We start from the raw sequence: 23,178 nt of genomic DNA, 5'->3' as shown, positions 1-23,178 counted from the left end.
GGGGTGAAGGAACAGTGGACGATTGGGTATGTGTACCTCCGCCAGGTCAGAAAAGAGGACTTGACTGGCGCTTCGCCTCAAAACGTCCCAGTAACTCCGCGCCACAAACTCCTGACTGTCTTTTTTTAGCACCTGTAGGAGTGGTCAAGCAGGGCCAGGGTCAGTCAACCTCCAAATCAACCAGTACAGGAAATAAACGTCCATTACCCATTCAATCAGTTGTCATTATAAGTAAACATACACAGATTATATCTCTGAATTTATATGTGAACATACAGGTGGATATTTAGGAAAGGTGTCACATGGCACTCACTAGTTCTCTCAATAAAGGAGACCCTATCCATTCAAACATAAAAAAACACAAAAACATGTTAGCATCAAACAGGAAGGGGCATACACAAATAGCTAGCTTCTCTGCAGCTAGGTTTAGATTACAGGTAAAGGAAAGGATACTACCAACAGGGAATCATCAGGATGATGATGGATGTGCTATTCTGTTTAAATCACTGAAGCTATAACTCACTCATGTTGCTGACTCAGCAACAAACACAAGGAAAAAAAATGTTTTTAAAGAAGAAATATATGAAGATGTCACCCTATAGCACATTTTCTTTATTAAATAAGTACTTTAGGCAGTTCTATAGCAACAGTTGGCTCTGTTAGCAAACGTTATTCTACCTTAATAAAGGCTGACCACGGTGCTGAGCTTCTGACCACCCACCTCGTCTCTCTCTCCAGGGAGAAAGCAACAGCAGCCATTTTAACATGACCCTGCAATGCTCTTAACTTCAGTGCGACAATGCGGCTATCCATCACAGCAGTGACAGGAGGAGTGCATATGTGTGTCTGTCTGTGTGTGTCTGTCTATGTGTGAGACAGCATGACAGAGAGAGAGAGCAGTGGCTGGTAGTGTATTGTTTCTGACAGCACACTGCTGATTTTCACTACACTGCAGGCCGTTTCCACTCCACATATAAATTACTACTCATAACAGACAGCTACAGTCACTGTCATTACATCTCAACAGACACTAGGTACAAAAAAGCACTTGAAAGTGATAAAATGGAACTATAATTAAATGTCCAATGTTTCAAATAATGAGGTCCTGGTGATCTCTGTGAGCGAAAAGCTCAGGCTTGGAACCCTAACCCAAAACATTCAGTTTTAAACATTTCTTTCTGCTTTTATGGCTAAAAGGGAGGCAATGTCCTTAATACGGTGATCTAAAGTACACGGCTCTGGCTGTGATCACAGAAGCACCGCTCACCTGCTGTTCAAATTTTTTGTTTGCAATGGACAACCAATTAAAAGAAAGCTGTATTAAAAGGATGGTGGCTTTTGAGCTAAATTTGCTTTTCTCGTTTTTCTCGGCTGCATCAAGAATAACAGAAGTAAGGATTATTTTGAACTTTGAATTATGCAAATCTTTTCTAATACAATCCAGGCAGGAAAAAACATATAGAATTTAAGTATAATTAATTATTTAAATATTTAAACCATAATATAAAGCATTTCAGAAATGTCACACGTGATTATTATTCATTAATATGCAAAATTTTGTACAGCAGCTTCAGTAGTTTTAGTCATCATCATTGATACCCAATAGCCAATCTCCAACTATTTCCTAATGATTGATGCCTTAATAATTGTTTTCCGACTTAGAGCTCATCAGGTTACATACAATTAATAAGTCAAATCTATCAGCATTTTGCACAGGGTTGGTAAATAAGAAATATTCATCCTTGAGAGGTAAAAATCTGTTTCATTTTCGATCTCATAAGGCTCAACAGACAAATTCAACCTCTTTGTGTTCTTTATGTAAATATGATTTTGTTCAGACAACAGAAACATATTTTTGTATGTACCCTTGGCCTCCTTCCCTAAAAAATCTCCTTCTATATCTTTATATTAACAAACTTCCCCCATCAGGAACAAACAATACTGCCAAAAAATACAGCACATGTCCTAAAAAGGACTAAAATGGAGTCTGATTGTCTTTAGAGCTCTACAGGGTCTCAGGTCATTTTAAATTACATCGCTCTCTTTTTGTAAGAGTTCATCTCTCCTGACCCCTTAAATGTATTACTCTTTTCTTTGTCTGTCCATTAATCATCCCTCAATCAATCAATCAGCTGACTTGACAGATGGGCAACCTTTCTTGAATTTTTCCCTTCTCCCTCTCTCTTTCTCTTACATTCATCCTTCAAAGTAGCTTACAGAGTACATTTCACTGATAACAGAGGATCAGGTGGACTGGGTCAAATTTAAGGCTTTTTCCATCATCAGGAGCAGAAGGGAATGACAGGCCTTTTTATTTTTATTAAGGTTTTTAGACTCCAGAGAGTCAGTGTATTAAAAAACTCTGCTGCATATATATATATATTATATGGCATGTTTAAACTGAACGCAAAATAAAGGCCATTAATGTGTGATTTAATGTGTGATATTTAAAGGTCCTGGCAATCTATATTAATTTAAACTTGGCAGGGTTGGTGTGTCCTTATAATTAATGAACAGATATGATTGATGTAACTCTTGTCACCTAATTTTTCACATTAAACTTAATAATTGTATCTAAAAGGCATGGTGACACACAGACTGCAAAGCAAATGTTTTAGTGACTGAGAAACAGTTCAGATGTATGGAAATATATATGTGTCACAAGTGGCAGGTGAGCTAAAACACAATCACAGACAAATCATTTATATTTTTTCAGCTATTCATTTCCACACAGCAGCCCAAAAATATTCATCGGAAATGTTAAAATACCTCCTTGGTAATCACTGCAGCAGATTCACGCTGTCTTGGCCGGCTCTGCTCTCGAAGCTGAATTGTGTCTCGCTTGAATGATTCTGACTTTTGACAGTTTGGAGGGCAGAGCCCAAAGGGAAAAGGTCACTTTGAAAGTGACCTCATAACCTCTGTGATTGACAGGTTCAGTTTACTGTGTTCAATTTAAATATTTGCCCATGATTATGTTTTATTTCACATTATTATTGACACAAATATAATTCCACACAGGTAAAGTTTAACATATTCTCACATGGTTTCACAAAACTTAAGCTTTTTGTTACCATAAGGTTTCTACTCTGACTGATTGCTAAACAATAAAGCTGTTGAACTGACCCAGCTAATAAAAACAGCCTATTCTCTGCTCCATAAATATCTTTATCTATCTAAAAAGCAGAAAACGAGACTATGCCATGTGGATACCTACGCTGTTCATGGGGGCAACCTGATATCCATACAGCTGCATACTCTAACACACAGAGAGAGACACGAGGAAGAGAAAGAAGAGGACAGAGCATGCAGTCAGAGAGGAGGAGAGAAGGTAAAAGACATGTTAGTACATGCAAGGAAAGAGGATGTGCCATTTTCAACACATCTATGATTACATTTTAGAATACACACTGTGCCTAACACCAAGCATGTACTTTCAAGAGATAAGTTATGTGGGAAACATATCCTTCATTTTTCAGTGACAGTATTTCCTGTGAGCCAACAGCACAACCAGGACTGTTCTGTAAGATACCCAATGCTTAGATCAACAAATCTCTATCTCTTATTTGCTTACACATCTACACAGGTTCTTAGTAAACTTGGGTTTGAAAGATTTACTTCAAAATCAATAAGATATAGATAAGTAACAAAAGGAAGATTTTAATAAGAAGCTTTTAAATATTTCTTTTGCAAATCATGTCATGAAAAACTTACCTTGAGAACATTTTACTATAACTAATGCACAAGATACCTAATGGCTTATCTGTTTGTAAGTTACCTTAATTAATCTGTTTGTAGCACAACACATATGTGGGATGGGACAAGTTAATACTAACTCATCAAACCTGCTCTCTTTGATAGTTATTAAGTTGCATATACACTCTGACACAAAGAGAGCAGTAATGCGAGGTGCTTGGTGTTATTTCTAAAACTCAATCGCATAAAGTGCTGAGAAAGACACATATTCTATCATATATATAAATCAAATATACCAAGTCCACAGCAGGGATAACTGTCACAGAGATACCAAACAGTTTCTACGAGGCAGCATGCACTCAAAACTAGTTACATGAAAGGTTTAGTTTCACACCTGCATGAATACAAATGACAGTTAACTTTGACGATCATGATGATCGTTTTTAACAAATCCATGTGCGCAGTGTGACACAGCACTTCTGTCAGCAACCTTAACTAAATGGTAAGAGGTGTTGTGACAGTTTACACTCATGGATATATTAAAATGTAAAGTAAGTTTACATTAATGTTTACCTGTCTTTTAAGTTTACCCCACTAACAACAGAAGCATTTATGAAGTCCACGTCCACATAGACTATTCATGGTTGGTTCACTGTTGCCAGCATTAAGGTTAATTAGCAGTAAGACCCATGCTTGTCTGAGCATACACCCCCACACCCCGTTACCATCTTCCTTACCAACTGCGCGGACTTCTCAGCATCTCCTTTCCTTCCTTTCTTCTCGTTTTTCTTCCTAAAGATCTCCTGAAGCTGTAATGAGAGAAAAGACGAGGAGCTCATTGACAATTCAAAGTCAGATCTAAAACGCTGTTAAAAAAATGAAATGCTCAAATGAGTTCAAACAAGGTCATTCACTCTTTCAAGCACATCTATGATGTCATTCAGGTAATGGTCTTTTGGCAGCATGATTAAGGGAGTATTCAGGTTTCACTCTGGAAGTGATTTATGTTTATGCATATGTGTTATTAAAGGAAAAATCAATGCTGAATTCAATATGAAAAAAAAACAACTGCTTCTACACTACAGTGTCGGGTAAGTTTTTATATACTTACTTATTCAAATTTAAATTAAAATACTAATTTCTTTGAAATAAAATAACGAGATTTGTAATATAAATGTTATAATTAATTAAGAGTTAAATAAAAAATGCACAACCACAAACACAGCAACCTGATGTCTACACAAATACAGATACATAAACGCTCTCTAAGAGCATATGATCATAAAAGACAGCAATAGTCACTGGTATTGTTCAATTTCCATTTAAGAATATTTAATTACTCTGACAACCAATATCACATGTAAAACAGAAAAATCTGTATCTAAACCCTCAATGTGAGAATCTTTTTCTGTCCCACACCTGCCTGCTCCCACAGGATTTTAAATCATTACCACTCCCTCCTGCTGATGTGCCATCCCACTCCCACCAACCTTCAGAGATTCTGATCCCTTCATGCCTGCAGCAGTGTTTTGACTTGAAAACGTGTCAGTTCTATCCCACAGGGAAAGAAACACATGTGTAGCCCTCAAGAAATCCTACAGTTAGTCTTCTCAGCTTTGTAATAAGCTGCCTTTAGAAGATGCAAATTCAAAGTCAACCTTTTTAACTGCTTTAAACGTTAAAATATAGTTAAAGCTCAAGGCACTGGGAATAAAGGTACATAATAGTATATTCGCTTAGGGTACTACAATGTTGGCCAAATGTTTTTTTTATTGATTAAGATGATGGAGACACTTTAATAGGGAAAAGACTTCTGTAAATGATGCAATCTGTGAATGTATTGTTTGAGAGCGCAAGGATGCTTGCATGAGACTTGAGGAACAGTCTTACAGGCAGATAAAGCTGAAACACGACCAAGCATTAGTCCAAATTCTGAAATGATTTACTGAGTTTACAAACGTAATGTAACATGCTGAGAATCAAGATTAATTTCAAGCTGTCAGTCTGTTAAGTTTTCAATAAGGTAGTAGCAGCAAATGTTCTCAATCTTGCCCATCTGTAACATGGTGATGTTAATTTAACCAGAGAGCACAATTATTTGTATCTAAAAACTGTTAAATCTCTTTAAAAATCCCAGACAGAAGCTAGGAAAAGTCTAACATCAACTAGAGCAGCCTGCCTTACCAACTCTACTCGATTAGCAACAAAAATGTGGAGCCAAGTCACCAGAAGCACAGCACTACCACAGAAAATCAAAAAATCTTGTTGTCCTTTTTGGGGAGTTTTGACCTGTGATATCAAAAATGGTAGAATGTCAGGTATTAAATTTATCAGTATTGAGCTTGTAGTACTGTAACAGCCCAAGTCACAGTGGGTAAGGAATCATTTTAGTAATGTAAGGTAGACAAGATTTGACATACTGACATTTGATCTATAAATGTGATCTATGACAATTCAAGTGTTTCTACTATGCCTGGTTTGACAGTTCATAAACAGTGTTAAGTTCATTATAGTTGCTAATACTGACATAGAAAACAACCAGGCAAGGAAAAAACATCTAGGATGGACTGATTTGTGCAATCTTGTTTTTAAAGCTTCAAGATGAGGATTTCTGGTACGCCAATCTTTACTTTTCAAAAACCAGACATCATGAGTCAGAGGGTGACACTGGATGAACTGAGGGTCTGCACTAAAGCCCGTCATTTGATGTATAAGGTTTAGTATCCTTTTTCCTGTAAATCACATAAACATATTTGTACTATAAGAGTCCAAGAATTAAAATATTGACTTGAAAATGGGCAAAATAGGGCCTCTTTAATTTTAGTAATTTAATAAACTACATTAAAACACCATGGTACAAGTCAAAATTAGATTTTCAAAAGTAAGGTTTTGTCTTTTGTCCACTCTAAAATCATGGATTGTTATTTAATACTAAAGCTATTCTTTAACACTGCTTTTTAGTAAAAGGAGTAACAAAAAGGGTTAATATTAATATGTAAATTCAGGTTTTCTCCCAATATCTGCGACTCACCACTAGGAACTCCCTCTTATCCACCATCTGGTTGCCGTCTGCATCAAACATATTGAAAGCAATCTTAAAGCCAGCATGAGGCTCTGGGGAACAGAGAAGGGAACACATAGGGTGAGTGTGTGCATGTGTTTGTTAAAGGCAATTTGAAATCCATAAATAGTAAGTGGAAAAAGTGTCTCAAAGCATCAATAGGAGGGAGAATGACTTAAATGAAGCCACAGTTTCAAACATAGCTGCTTATCCAAAGAAAACATTAAAGTGTTGACCAGGTTAAAGTTATTTAAAAAAAAACACAATAGCAGAACAAATACATTTGCTACAGACTGACCTTTCAATTTGACATTTTATTCTATTTATTCAACCATTTTTAAGGCCAAACAAGGAAGCATGCATGTAAAAAAAAAAAGAAAAAGAAAAAAAGACAGTAATTTCTATTTAAACTAGTTTCACATGCTGGTCATACATCTAAGAGATGAAGTAAAATGTAATTTCAATTATGGTCTTATGGTTTTTGGTGTGGGGGTGTGCACTGCCTTTCACCCTGTGGCAGCTATGACAAACTCCAGCCCCCTGCAAGCAGAAACTGAGCAGTTAAGATCAAGTATGCTTATTTTTATTCACTATAACTTCATCCATCATCTATTTAGGTTGAATTAAAATTAAAATTTGTGGAAAAATCATTAAAAGAAACAACTTTTTATTGATCCCTTATGTGTCAGTACAGCTGAGATCCATATTTGTAAAACACCCTAAAACATGCTATGCCAGTGACTGGCCCACCCCCAAGCATCAGAGCAATACAGTGTACACTCTTAAATGTCAAGAGGATGGCTGTAAATTATACACCGGGGACACCAAACAACCTCTGGCTAAGTGGACGGCGCAACACAGAAGAGCCTCGTCCTCTGGCCTTGACTCTTTAGTCCACTTAGACACACGGGCCAATGGTCACGCTTTCAATTACAAGGACGTGCACATCCTGGACAGGGAGGAACGCTGGTATCATCAAGGAGCCAAGGAGGACATTTATGTGAAAAGGGAATGACAATGTTGGAATTGAGGAGGCCTTAGAGAAAATCTTTAACCATCTGATCGCAGTCATTACCCAACTGTCTGTGAAGAGTGCAAGAGGCTACTGATTAACGGTCACGCCAATTTGCATATCAACCATTATGAAACTGATCTCATTGCTCATTGTTATGCAGTGACGCTACTTTCAATCGTTATGCAGCTGGACTGTTTGTAAGGTTAGGGGGAGACTGGGTCACTTGGATGAGTGCTGAAAGTACTGAAATTGTTGCTTCCAGATGAAAAGAATAAACTTTATGGAATTTTATAGCCACTTTCTTTTTTTCTTTTGTTAAAGAAATTTATCTATTACTTTTCTTCATCTTTTGAGAAGATGTTCTTGCAACTTTCCTTACGTTTACATTTTTTTCATCTTTGGTCTGTCTCTGTCTCTTTTTGTCTTGCCCTAAGGTGAAGGGGAAAACCACAGCATTTGTGAGATCAACATTTTTTAAATTTCTATATGTACTTAGCGCACTTCGCTTTGTCACGTAATTTTTCTAAAAATAAGAATATAATAATGCAAACAACAACTGGGTGAAAGAGATATGATAAAAAGGTGCAGATGAGTTTAAGTGAAAGGAGAATGTGTGCAACTGAATTGACTCACTTGTCAAGATGCAGAGCAGGAACAGGTACTCTGTGTATGAGATGATGCCTGGTAATGAGATCAAGACAGAGAGAGTTAAGGAAGAGGTCATATTCAACTCACACACACACACACACATACACACATTCACAATGTTTACAGATGTTCAAAGACTGTGGGCCTCACACAAAGACATACACACTAACACACATAATCCTTCCTTTCATGGAGATAGCATCTTAAAATGTGTCTTCTCAAAGCGGAGCTGCCAGCGGCCATTTGGCCACACACCGATTCTTTTTCTACACCCCAAGTGTCCAGAGTAAAGACACAGGCTAGCGTGTGTCTGTGTGTGTATGTGTCTTGTGTTTGGATAAGCAAGTGAAAAATGTTTCAGGAGGTGATCCTTTCTTGCCTCAGGCACATTCAGGAATCTTTGCAGCTCCATCTACGCTCTCTCTCCCTCTTTTTTCGCTTTCTGTCTGATCGTTCAGATAGTTCAGGGTGGTTCGCTTGAGTGTTACGGGAGACTTCTCCCCCATTTGTGTGTATGTATGCATGAGTGTGTGAGGGTGAACACGACACCAGTTAAAGTCAGTGTGAGCCTTGTGTTTTGCTGATGCTTGACTGCTTTGTGTAGAGGAGCTGGTTTGGAACTGAAGTCTTTTTCCCCCATGTAGCCTGAGCTCTGCATAGACTAGAGCATACAAAATTGAAGCTACTCAGGTTTCTATAATACAGTCTGTTGTGTGTTTACGCTCCCATGCTTTCAGTGATATACCACAGAATAAGAGGGATTAATACTGATCTCAAGGTGATATTTAATCATGATGGAAAGGGCTGTAAACAGGCATTATATGTCCTCTCCAATAGTTTTAACATTAACATATGTTCCATATGTTTGTTGATTTTGCCTTCCTTTTCTTTTAATTGTCAGTGGGTTAAAGATGTTAAGAGTCCATTGTAATCCAATAATAACAAATCTGATGGTTTGAATCAGCCCCAAGAAATTTTATTAACTCAAAAAACCCTGATATTTACCTCCAGAGAAATTTATTTAACTTAATCTATATCAATGCATATGTTAATACTAAAGCACCTTCCTCTATTATGGACATCTGCTATGGACTCACTAGAATAGCATATATTAAGAAGCCCAAGAAGATCTAAATTTTGTGTTTGTTGTGCAGGTCAACTAAAGACAAATATAAGGGTTAGTTAAGTACATGTGAACCATGATGACATTACAGTAGTACTAATAAACCGTTTTAAATGGAAAACATGAATGTGTCACATGAGTATTAACATATTAGGCACAGGTAACAATGTTCCATGTTGCATACAGGCAATGCAAATGACTGCAATGAGTCTTTACTGCTTTGACTATATTTCCAGTTATATTTTCACTGCAGTCTGAAATTATTTTTGATTTAATTATCCAATGTGTGGCATTTCACTTACTTTATCAAAGTCAGAAAGTCAAAAACCAAAAAGGCATTCCCAGTTAACACAAATGCTTTATACTGGTACTATGAAAGGAATATTTACTCAGCTGTTGTGTGTGACAGATGGAAACATGGATTAACATTGTGTTAAATCTGCGATATACATACCCAGCATGTTACTGTATACTTACACAGTCAATTTTTCTAAAGCACAGTAATGCATTACCCATACTGTGGTAGTCATAAATAACTGATAATCAATTAATCAATCATGAATTAATGTAGTGTGTTCTGACATTAACACACAGACACAGTGAACCCCTTTGAGTCTTTGTCTGATTTTCAACTCTATCGAGCTCAGAAATCCAAAGACATTACAACGATTTCAACTTTCAAACGTACTGGGCCACGTACACATCACACCCACAGGAGCTGTTCAGCCACTGAAAAGCCATGTCATGAAGTTCCTGAGAACAGCTTGTGTGCTGATGTTAATGTCACTGGAGTTTTGGAGCTTTACACATTATGTACCTCAGCACTCGGTGACCCCCGCTATATAACTTTATGGGGTCTGCCACTTCATGGCTGAGTTTCTATGGTTACTAAATCCCTCCACTTTGTAGTAAAACCACTTATAGCTGATTGTGAAAATATAGGATTTAAATTTAATGGACTGACTTGTTGCAACAGTGACACGACTGAGTTCAGTGAGCGCTGTAGAAGGACTCATTCTTTTACAAATGCATGCAAGGCCACACATTTTATACACCTGTGGGAATGGGACTGAAAGCACCTGAATTAAAAAAAGTAGTATGAATTTTGTGAAATCTAGGTAACATATGCAGTAGTTTTGTGACCCTTTGAAATCCAGACTGATAGATGTCAATGACTTTGTTTTTCGGCTGTTTCTTAATATCGTGGCACGATGTGTTGCTTTTTGCAACACGTTCTCATCCTGACGCGTAAAATACCAACGACTGTGACAAATTGTCGGTATGGGAATGAGAGCAAGTTGGAATGAATGTATAAATGTGTTTTACGTGTGAAATGAAAATAAACCGAAAAAAGCATTACGTACCCTAAATCTGTTCACTTTCAGATCCTAAATCACTTTGGAAAACACAATGTGATGGCCACAACATAAAGCTATTTTATTGTTGAATTATTAGTCATACTTTGATGTGTTTGTATTGGAATGGATGGCTGGAGCCTTTGCTCTGAGCGTCTCTTACAGCCGCGAGCTTGTATTTACTCAGGTTATCTTTGTCTAACATTTAAATTTGTTTGATGTTCTGACACATGAGAAATATGTAAAAAAAACCAAAAAAAAACCAACCTTGGAAATCAAGAATGTTTTACTGTATGTGAATGAAAAAATCAGCCCTGTTAAATCTTGATGGTGTGTGTGGTCTCAGTAGTGCTCCACCAGGAATGAATGGTTAAAGTACAATAACCATAGATTACCCTGAGGTTTCTGTTTACAAACTTTCTCTTTTTCCTCTCTTACCATATTCATTTCTCTGTCTACTTTGCCTGTTTGTCTTTTATAGCCCATCTTTTACACTCCATCTGTTTCTTATATTTCTCCCACTCTCCTTTTAAATCTCCTTTTCACTCCCTGATTTGATTTTCCTACTCTATTCTTTTTTTCCCTCCATCTCTCTGATGAAAAAAGGAAGCAGACCACCCTCCTGGCTACTTGTCCCTGTAGACTAAATCAAACACACTCAAACGTTACAAGCTTAAGAATATACCTTTGTTATTATGGTAGAGGAAGAGAGGGGATGCATCACACATGGTTTGCTATATTTAGCATCTCCCAGTGTGTGTATATCTGTGTATCTGTGTAATTATCACTACAGGGAATCAGTCCCAGACTGTGTTATTCCTCTGTTACATACTCCTGAGGCAAATGCTTAATTAGGGTGAGCTTTTCTCTATCTTTTAGTGTTGCATAAATTGTAGAGGAGAGGAGAGGAGAGGAGGTTGTTCAGCTGTACGGAGTAACAGCATGGCACAAACTTGGATTAGAGACCCCTACAGTGACACACAACTCACAAGTATGATTTTATCACACACTGAGAGCCAAGCACTGGGAAATGTGCACAAAAGCACAGTTAGGTCATCGCAGTTACTGTATAATAATGTAAGAACCCTGACAGTCATGCAGGTGTATCACCTAAGAAATATAACATGATGCAAGAATACCTCTTAGATTTCTACTACCTCTGTTAGGTATTTGCGGGCTGAATGAAAAGAAAAAAAATACATAATAAAGATAATTAAGTTAATTGCAAGGATGCATAATTATATTAGTGATCCAAGCAAAAACCCCGCCCCTTTGCTCCTGTCCTAAAACACAGACATATATGCTAATTTATCATGTTATTCTCTTTATCTTCATTAATATCTTTTTATGTAGTCATATGGCATAAATGGCTATTCATAAACACCAGACAAATGAATAATAAATACTTGTATCTATTCTTCTTTGCAGGCGACATGTTTATTGTATAAGACAAAGCAATCAATCCCAGGTACTATTAGTGTCACTGTTTGATGCACACTTATTTACATATATGTATGACAGCTCATTCCAGTAACCCAAAGTGTCACTGCACTAAAATTTTGATTACCAAAATGTATTTCCGAACAATGTACACATACATAATGTGAATGTAATGTCACAATTTGTTTTGACATTAGTTACTACACATAATATATATGACTTATAAGAGGACAAAGTATTATATTTAGCACTCAATTCATTTGTGTGTTTTAAAAATAATTTCCAAAAGCTAAATAAATGATAATCGTGGTGCTCTAGGCAGTTTATAAAGTTTCATTCAAACTGATTAAGGTGACTGATTAGGAGGAGTTAGGGAACATACAGACATAGAGAATAGACATTATACATATACATGGTCTTAAAATGACAGTCGTGATTTTTACAACATTAAATTCTCTGACAGTGTATCAGCAAACAATTGTTCAGTATTTTAAATAATCTTTAACAACTTGAAAGCTGAAGAAACTTAAATACTTTACCATGTTTACTCATCATATAAACCGAGTCCTATTTGACTGACATTCACTGACCTTGTTATTATCTGACTCTTACACTCCTACTTATGTGCTCTGATAACAATTAAAAGAGAAAACAGTGTCAATGGGTTTTGTGTACAGTGCATGTGTGTTCCTTTTTTTATTTAGTGAAAAGGTATTTTGCTCCTGTTTTGTGTGTATGTGCGTGTGTGCGTGTGTGTGTGTACGCTCTCTGACCTCGTTCTCTCAGGTTGCGAAATAGTTTGGAGGATCCTCTCCACACGGGAGGAGTGTCTGATAGGATCTTCTCCAGCTCCTTACAGACACATACAAACACACAATAAAAAGGTAAGATAAACTCTAAAAACACAGACCTCTAACTTCAAACTTCAACTTTTACACACACCGATCCAGCGCAAACAGGAAAGGTTAGCATGCCGTGGAAAGAAGGAAAAAAAAAGCTTGGCAGGCCAACTATTTTAGTATTGTTATTAATGTGGTATTTTATATGACTTGTATAGAAAGGAATGTATGTATATATATATTTTTTAATTGACACAAAGACTGCTTTGAAGAAAGAAAAAATAAAGTACCAAAAGTAGCCTGTGGAGGTTTTGACCATTTGTGGTGCTGTGAATTAGGATTTGAGTGGAGTCTGCATTTTTCTTAGATTTCACACTCCAGCAGCACAAGAATTTCCTTATGGATTCTTAAAAAGAAGTTACAACACTTAACAAAAATGTAAAAACCTCCAAAAGTTGATTCTGTTTATCTGGACGTAGTGTTTTCAGTGGGAGAAACGTTTCGTCACTCATCCAAGTTCTTCAGTCTCAGCTGACTGCAGGTTTCCCCAATCCCCAGTTCATTTGCATAATGACCAAAACCAGCCCACTGAAGGGAAAATGGGAGGTCAGTTCCTTCATCTTAATTATGCAAATTCTCATGACCATTGATCAACAACCACTGATCGAAGCCCACTGATCAATGGCCACCAGTACCATTCACAGAGAGTTGGGGAATGGCTGCAATCACAGCATTGTAAGATGGTGAAAGATGTACCCTTAGGCCCCCCTCCATTGAAAGAGTGTCCACTGGCCTGTAGGTGTGAATAGACTGCAGAGTCCTGGCCTGACGAGGTAGCTCTTCTGTGTTGTGCCATCCGCTTTGCCAGAAGTTGTTTGGTTTCCCCGATGTATAAATCCTGGCAATCGTCCTGGCACTTAACAGCGTACACTATGTTACTGTGTTTGTGTCGGGGCACCCGATCCTTGGGGTGGACCAATTTTTGGCGCAGTGTGTTTTGGGGTTCAAAAGTCACAGAAACACAGTGTTTAGAAAAAAAAAAACAGAATCAACTTTTGGAGATTTACTTACCTGGATGATTGAGCATTCATCTAAAGAATGTAAAGATTACTTGTGTCTAAAATCACTGTTTAAATGTTCAAATCCTTTTCAAAATCTATTTTATGGTCTGATTTTACGTTAAACAAAAGATTAAACAAGTTATGCTTCAGAATGTAGCCATCTTGTTATTAATAAGATACTGTATTACAGGCATGTGTAGCATCCTCAGGTTCCCTTTCAGATTTGATGGATGTTATCAAATTTAAAAAATTAGGATCACAATAATGCAACCCTTCAACACAAGACTTTTAAAAAGTGGCTGATTTTATATACAGTTTATATGAATAAAACTTAATGTAAACTGTGTCACAAACTGGCTCAAAGAAGGTGAGAAAAAGGGATTTCACACAAGAAGCTCACGTAGATATAAAATAATTTATTATACATAACCTAACCGAGACACAAAGATTGCTAATAAGTTGATGTCAGGTGGAGTGGAAGAGAGAGACTGAGTGGTTCACCTGGGCCGGCTTTTATAGCCCGCAAGACACAGGAGACCTGCATTAAGTGACCATTGTCCAGTGCCAGCCAAACAGCAAGCCATAGCTTTCATGAGTGTGGGAGGGTGTGCAACATGAAAACTGCACAGGGTACTGAGATTATAACCAGGTGAGTACTGATGTGGCGATATCCTGTATTTTCACATTCAATGGTATGATCTACAGTTTAAATAAAGCTAAAGATCCTGTTTGTGCTGTATGAAATTTTCAGAGCCTCAGTATTTTGCATACAGTATTTCTTTAATGCACTTACATTTTTACATTTGGATTTTAAATTAGTAAACCTGATTATTGCTGAACTTAGAGATAATCTGCAATACATACGTATGAGGAATCATGACATTTGTATGCAGAAACTCATGACAAATACTAGGAAAATAGGTTTTAAACTTTGCAGTGTATACTGATTTAGATGTAACATGCAACAGATGTCTGTCTGCAATATAGAGGAGCACGAAAAACAGTTAGAGTGTGTTTCCCACCTGTTTTGTCAGGGACCTCCAGGGCCTCTTGCCTGCCAGGGAAACGAGACAAAAGAGAAGAGAAGAAGAAGGGAAAGAGGAGAAGAGAGTTTGGGTGGGCTCAGTCAGATAGCATCTGTGTGATCTAGAAATGGGTCTTAATGTGCCAGGTACAGTCACAACACACACACACACAGGCACACTCATTTTATATACACTGTCATCATCACAGGCCCATTTGTACCATCTCAAGTGCCCTGTACTTGTCTTTGTAGTATGTGGAATGTCCCTGTAAAAGCACATACTACTTTTGTTCTGTTTTATACAACAAAGTTCATCTAATTCAACTTCAAAGGAGCCATTCGAGGATGTCAGCTGCCGAGAGGGCATGTGCGGCTGTATCGTATGTCAGCGAGCCAAGGCTAGATGTAAACACACACATACAGGTGCACAGTTTGCACGCAACGCAATTATATATCCATTAAATAAATAAATAGCAGCTTTTTGTTTGTGATAACTTCCACATGTGAAGAGATACTTAAAGCAGTGGTCGCACAGGAAAATTTTAAGATGATTCTCCAGATTAGATATTTGCAGGGTAAGAGAAAGGGTACATGAGAGCAAATGGAATGTGTGTGTCTGACTAACATTAACCACAGACTAAACAATAGCTTTAAAGCCACCTGCTTTGAAGAAGCCAGCCAGGGCTAATCTGTTACAAATGACAGTGGGCCAACAGAAATTACAAAGATGTGTTTTAAAACCATATTTTTAAAGTTTTTTAAGAGATGGCAAAAAATTGTATACCTGGCACTGAAATACATATGTAATATTTAAAATCAACCACCAAACAGGGATCAGTAAACATGAGGTATTCACTGTCAATTAAATTATAAAAACAAAGGGTTCAAGTATCCAATCAAATCTTGCTTAAATTTAAATGTAATTTATATCTTAAATTCTTGAAGTATAAATTAGCTTTTCCCCGTCCTACACTATAGACTTCCTATCATTTTATGTTTCTCCATGAATCCCAGGAACCTCTGAGGTTGCTATTTTACCTTATCAAACACTATGTGTACTTAAGAGCCATTTGAAGAAACGATTTGTAAGGCAGTCATTTGTCTTACTTTTCATATTTACAATTTCTCATTGAAAAGAGAGAGGCGCTGCCATCTAGGCTTGTGTAGAGTAGCTGCATAAGACTTTAGACCCAGCTGGCATGTTCATTCATTAAAAATGAATGATTCATTTAATCGACTTGTACTTCTAGCACCGATTAGCAAGAGCAGCAACATTTAAGTCAATTAATCATGTGCATAACTAAATTAAAATGTTTCAAAATATGACAGAAAGCCTCTTTAGATGTCAGTGTTAGCTATTACAAAAAGGTGGAACGCTGCTTTTAAATAGCAGACCTACTGATTGGTGGATAACTTTCTGTGAACATTCAAACTCAGCTGTTCAATCTAACCTTTAACTGACAAGTCTTTAAGTCTGTCTGTTATAGATTTTCTTTAAAACATTTAATTATCCTTGCAGCTGAATTGCAAAGCACTTCGAGTTGTATTTATATAAATAAAAGTTTTTAATGGCAAAAGAAGCATAGAAGTTTACAGTGGTGACTGATTTTAGCATTTTTTCTGCACATTTTCCATCTTTATTTTTAGCACTCTGACAGAACTAATTTATTTGTGGACAACCAGCTAGCCCTGCCCCCTTCCTGTGTTTTCCCTACGGGAAGACTCACTGGCCAGCTTGTTTGCTCAGTCTCGGCCGTGGTTGGACAGATTCCAACTCCACCATTTTGGACTGCATGAGTAGACCTTGTTTTGCACCAGAGATCTGGAAGCCACCCTAACCTGAACCAGGTGGACAAATGGTTCATGTGCCACTATGCAGAGTTCACTGAGACTGCAGAGCAGAACTAGGTCTACCAGCTACAGTCCAAGACCATGGAGTTAATAATATTCAATAATAGGATATAGGAGAGACTGTGAAGATACAGCTGATGATATTGTTTGGTTATGTGTTTCATAGAAATAGCCAGCAGCACGATGGTTTAGTGGTGACCACTGCTGCCTCAGGACAATTTAGGTTCATGCTTAACACCCCTGTAAAAGATATTCTCAAGACATTCAGTTCTTGGTTAAATAAACTTCCCTCCTCCTTGGATCTTGGTTGAGGAGGGGAGAAATTTACAAACTGCATTTTCTGGTAGTTCCCCTGTGAAAGCAATCCTTTGCAGTGCTGAGATTTATACACGTCCCATCAAAAGCAGAATATAAATTCGTGTTAAATGATTGATTTAAATGAAGCAGTCAAGTACTCTGGGTACATGTCATATATGCAGATTAAGCAGATAAAATAAGCCCCAAATATTTTTGTCTTAAGGAGACACAATTTTGAGAACAACAGAAAACAAGCTATTTTTTCATACGTACTTCTCGGTTCACTCATGGTAACCGACTCGATGAAGTTTTGTGGGGTCATGTACAGCTGTCCTTCATACTCCACTGAGCTGAACAAGCGGAAACGATGTTCATGGGAAGACATGTACACATCTCCATCCTCAAAGTCAAATGGACGTGCCTGCAGAGAAAACCCATAATAAAGAAAAGAAAAACAACAAAACAAAGTATATGCATTCCACTTATACTGTTAAATAACTATCCTAATTCTCATATTAAGTGATTAAAATCAGGGATAAGCAATTAATGTTCCACTTGTGTCACAGTGGACATAATGTGAATGCGACCTGTGACAGATTTCTGTGCACACAAAGCAATTTCTATAATGAGGAAACTCATCTATTAAATGGTAAATGGTAAATGGCCTGTATTTATATAGTGCTTTACTAGTCCCTAAGGACCCCAAAGCGCTTTACATATCCAGTCATCCACCCATTCACACACACATTCACACACTGGTGATGGCAAGCTACTATTCTTGACATCAACTCTCTCCATTTAGCTCCCTGTGGTTATAAATAGAGCGAGCGCCGCTGGCACAGTGCAGTAATGGGAAAATGGGCACACATGCACAAAAATACTTTGTCACTACTTTCTACTTGATTAGCATCTGTCTCTCACTCTCTCTCTCGCTCTCTGCAAGCAGCCAGTGCTTCAACTTGATTAGCTGCAGAGTAGGAGAGCTTCTACACCAACCGACTATACTGCGTGAAACTGTATAATTAACAGAGAGGCTTCCATATTTAAACCTGTTTAGCTGCAGGCCCCAGCACACAGTGGTTTCGGTTCCGCTCAGCTAACATGCTAATGAGCATACAGATTCATTCATAAAGCTTTGATGATGCCTGCACCAAGGGGGGCTTTTGAAAGCGTGAATTGGAGATCAGTGCTTGGCTTCATGGGAATGCACCCCACTCAAAAGTAAGAGCATAGGCACCCATGGCTTTAACTCTCACTAATGAATGAAGTTTAGAAAGTTTTGCAAAGGCAGCTAGGTTCACATGCCATGCTGCACAACATGAAAAAGAAATGTAAGAAAAACCAATTAAATTACAGAGATTAGAAAGTAGATTCAGTGTGGCTCACTGCTTTGTGTCTTGACTACAACTAAAACTTTCTGTTGTCTTTTCACAACTGCTCAGCAGATGCTCCAGGTGTTTTCCCCTCGGGCAACGTTGTGTGTTCCCTTCGCAGCTGCAGCTCTGTAACCCTTCTGCTCAGTTTCACGCTTAAAACTGTCACTGTCTGCTAAACTTTTGGATGAATAATGATGATATTTTATCCAAAAATCCCAGTATCAATTCTGCTTATAGGTGTGATTCTTCATCAGTTGACTTATTGATCCATAAACATTTTTTTGAACGAAAAAAGTGGCTTTTGCAGGTCAACAACTATTTTGTTCTCTCTGAGTCTAAACACAGTGAAGCAACAATACAAATGAAAGCATAGGACTGTTTGCACATGTGGAAAAGCACCACTACCATTATTATTTTAATGTCACTATTCTGCACCATTCTGTCATTTACAGTACCATTTAGGGTACATAAACCCTTTTATATATAAGGTGTATTACCACTCCAGGTTGCTGGGCTCCCTCCCATGTGTGGTTAACTATTAGTGTGTGCTGCTCTGCTTTGGTGCCTGAACCTGTTCTTTGTCGTCCAATTGCCATCTGTGATTGGTCCATCCCAGTCTCCAGCTACAACCACAACACGGCTGATTATGGCAACTGTTTCACAAGTCAAAGCTTGTAATTTGTAGCAGCTGTGATTTCAAGTGAGCAGCCTGACCTGTGCCTCTTTCTGGTTTGTTCTTAAATTTCAGGTTACTTCTTGTCTTTGACCTTTGTAAAAGATAGACTGTATCTCAACAGGCTTTGTGTACCCTTGGATGGTTATTAGAGCTGGGCGATATGAGATTTTTTCATATCACGATATGTTTTTTTCATTTCAGGCGATAACGATATCTATCACGATATAAGCCAAATAACTATATTTGTAAGATTTAAATGTGCCGTTGCTCACAAGTAAAATGTGAAATAATCAGCAGCTTGTTTTTATTTAAATATTTATTTCCCATAATAAGTTCAACAGGGTAGATGTACTTAAGGAACATGAGACTTTTTCAGATAAATAAAGGCAAATATTGCAAACTACACAAAAGGCAGCCGCTAAAGCGTTTAAGTTTCAAAATAGAACAAACGAAACAGACTACTAAATTGTCAATTCCACTTAGAAACAAAATATTAATTCTAAAAATAAATCTTAGTTTGTTTTACAGAAGAACAGACAAAACTGACTAACTTTTGTCAATATCAAATAAACTGAGAACTAAAAGGAAATTCTCAATCTCTCCTTGTTGTATAGCTGAGCTTTTCAAACAGTTTTAACAGTTACTTTAGTCTGACAAAAGCCGAATGACGAATTAGCGCTTCCAGTCAGAGACTGAGGCTACGTCCACGCGTACACGGGTATTTTTGAAAACGGAGATTTTCCGTTTTCGTTTTAAAAAAATAATCCCGTCCACACATAAAGGCAGAAATGAAGAAAAACGCTGCTAGGAACATGCCAAAGCAGCAGGTGGAGCTAGATTCCTAACCGTGCAGAAATGTTGGCCAATCAGAAGTCTAGAAGCCTCGGTGGGAAAAAGTAAACAAAGCTGGGGCATAGAAGCAGAACAGAGTCGTGTGTGTGGACGGACAGTAACTGTGTGTATATGTAAGCATTTAAACACTGCAGAGAGTACAATTAACAGTAACAGTATTGTAGAAATTCATTTCACCGAAACAATAACGTGGCGCGCAGTGTGACGCATGCACCAGTTTATTGTATTTCCAGACTTGCTTTCGGCACAATTTACAGTGCATGCTACTCTGTTTTTTGTCAGACTTGAAATAGCCGAAATACCTTCACACTACGGAACTTCTATGGCTCTTCCGTTCGACAATCTCTCCGGCATTGGAACCATCATCTGTTTTCTCTTCGGTCACGCTCGGTTGATTTTTCTAGTCGGCACACTCATTTCCTCCATTACCCGCTGGCTGCTTCCCAAACAAACACACGTGCGGCTTGGCACTTGTGCTGTACGTAACAAGTCACGCGACGTGACGCTGCGGCTGTGATTGGTTCGGCTCTGCGCTACTTAGTTTGGATTGGCTGACCTTTTTTTTTTATTTTTTTTATTTTATTTTTATTTTAAGAGGACAAGAGCGGCGAGGTCTATCGCGATAGCTTAATTTCTCTATCGAGTAAAAGTTATATCGCGATACATATCGTTATCGTTCTATCGCCCAGCTCTAATGGTTATGTACTTGCTTGTAATTTTGGGGTCTATATTTGTTTGTTTTTCTCCATCTGAGACACCTTCAAGGCACTTACAGCCAGGCAGGAAACAGTGTAACACATTACACTGGTAGGAGCTTCTTTTGTCAGATACAATGTAATAGGTGTGCAGCTTCCTTTTCTAGTTTATATTTTTGATAGGACGGTTTTAATTTCTTTCTTATGACCTAGAAAACTCAGGCTTAGCATTTAAACTTTTGCTAGAAGTCATTTTTTATATTAATTGGTTATTTTAAATAGACATTGGTTTTGTAAAGGGGTAATCCACCAGTTTTACACGTATTAACTTTGTCTGCAGGTATACTTCTTCATATGTTAAAAAATACTATCTCAAACATTCTTTGATAAACCCTCTGTGCCACCAGTGAACTCACCCTTACACTTCTGAACCCTTTAAGAGCCAAATGATCGTGTGAACATATATCCCATACCCATTCAGCACAAGTCTCAACTGCCCCATATTTTTCTCTGCCTCTGTGGCTTTCTTTTACCAGAATAGCTGCAGTGAGGTTCAGTCACTACAGATGAGTCATCCAACTTTTTGAGGCAAATTATTCAGATTCCATTTCCTTCCCCAGTAAAGTAAAATTTATGTCTGCATCTTCTAAAATGCCCCCCTTCCCCACCCCACACCCACACCCCCAACTCTCAAAACACTAAAAAAACTGCGTTTTCGTCTGAAAACGCTCCACATCCACACTAGCGTTTTCAGCTGTTTTCACAGAGTTGTGCGTCCACATTGAAACGGCCGAAAACACTTACGTTCCAGTACTGAGCGTGTGTGAAGCGCAAGAAGATTCGGCCTGCCTCATTTCTGTCAGCCGTTTATTTACTTTGAATCGTTGAAACGTGGCGGCAAAAGGTTGAGGAAAAGCAACGAGTTTTTTAAATGGACTCACAATGAGGTGACGTTGTTGCTGCGAGTAACACAAAAGTGCAAAGTTGCAAAAGCGAGTAAGAATTAAATAATTTGAAGAAAAGCTATCTGGAGCATGTACAAACTGATATTAATCTTTAATAGGGCTGTCAAAATTGAGAGCAAACAAAACAACTGCTGTATAATGCCCTCCGCTATCATTGTTTAATTGGTCACATGATGCATCACATGACTAAAATGTGTCACCCTTCTAGAAAGTCTCCGTTTTCCCTGTCCACACTGCGACGCAAACGCATCGTCTTCAAATGTATTCGTTTTCGAGAGCGTTTTCAAATTGCTGCGTTTTTCCTTGGGGAAAACGCCATCTCAGGCTACGTCCACACGTACCCGGGTATTTTTGAACACGCAGATTTTTCTATGCGTTTGCACCTTCGTCGACACGTAAACTGCGTTTTCGGTCACTGAAAACGAAGATTTCTAAAAATGCCTGCCAGGGTGGATATTTTCGAAAACTCAGTTTTTGCATTTACTGTGGACGAGAAAAACTGAGAAAACGCAGCGTCAAAGGTGTGCGCCTTTTTGATGTCACACTGTGCGCCACGTTATTGTTTCGGTGCAATGAATTTCTACAATACTGTTACTGTTAATTGTACTGTCTGCAGTGTTTAAATTCTTACACATACACACACAGTTACTGTTCTTCCACACATATGACTTGGTTCTGCTTCTACGCCCCAGCTTTGTTTACTATTTCCTACCGAGGCTTCTAGACTTCTGATTGGCCAACATTTCTACACGGTTAGGAATATATCGCCACCTGTTGCTTTGGCATGTTCCTAGCAGCGTTTTCCTTCATTTCTGCGTTTATGTGTGGACGGGATTATTTTTTAACGGAAAATCTCCGTTTTCAAAAATACCCGTGTACGTGTGGACGTAGCCTCAGTGTCAAAACGGAGAGAAAATGATGCGTTTTCAAACGAAAACGCATTGGTGTGGACGTAGCCTAAAGAAGCAACATTGCTGGCTGAGAAGACATAATTTTACATTTGCAATCTGGATAGATATGCAAATGGTGCCACTGAGCTACTGTCCACTTCAATGAGCTACTAAATGCAGTTTGTATCTATAGCCAATTATGTGCAAAAGTCTTAAGCCACCCTCCATTTCTTTATATTTTGCTTCCAAGGAGCCAGGCTTTCCTTTATCTTTTTCAAAAGTTGTGAGCAGTTCTTCTCCAGATTTTCTGAAGG

At 38.0% G+C, this 23,178-nt stretch overlaps 1 protein-coding gene across 12 annotated transcripts in view; it reads right to left on the bottom strand.

Moving 5' to 3' along the window:
• Nucleotides 1–23,178, bottom strand: part of micu3a (mitochondrial calcium uptake 3a) — a 47,993-nt gene that overhangs the window by 13,638 nt on the left and 11,177 nt on the right. For 6 of the 12 annotated variants that reach the window (XM_085277402.1, XM_085277399.1, XM_085277404.1 and 3 more), the window contains exons 2-9: nucleotides 17,684–17,831; nucleotides 15,261–15,292; nucleotides 13,112–13,190; nucleotides 8,406–8,453; nucleotides 6,728–6,810; nucleotides 4,434–4,505; nucleotides 3,218–3,259; nucleotides 37–132 (exon numbers count right to left, since the gene is read on the bottom strand). In XM_085277402.1, the coding sequence (XP_085133528.1) occupies nucleotides 37–132; nucleotides 3,218–3,259; nucleotides 4,434–4,505; nucleotides 6,728–6,810; nucleotides 8,406–8,453; nucleotides 13,112–13,190; nucleotides 15,261–15,292; nucleotides 17,684–17,831 (600 nt within the window). The remainder of the gene's footprint in view (nucleotides 1–36; nucleotides 133–3,217; nucleotides 3,260–4,433; nucleotides 4,506–6,727; nucleotides 6,811–8,405; nucleotides 8,454–13,111; nucleotides 13,191–15,260; nucleotides 15,293–17,683; nucleotides 17,832–23,178) is intronic. The other 6 variants (XM_085277406.1, XM_085277407.1, XM_085277408.1 and 3 more) reach the window with 3 other exon arrangements.

Source organism: Mchenga conophoros, linkage group LG6, assembly GCF_057382185.1.
Source record: "Mchenga conophoros isolate Kocher_MC1m ecotype Shallow Benthic linkage group LG6, M_conophoros_male_GT1.1, whole genome shotgun sequence".
NCBI classification, from domain to species: Eukaryota; Metazoa; Chordata; class Actinopteri; order Cichliformes; family Cichlidae; genus Mchenga; species Mchenga conophoros.
Note: the sequence above shows the minus strand (reverse complement) of the source record. Positions and strands in the feature narration are given on the sequence as shown.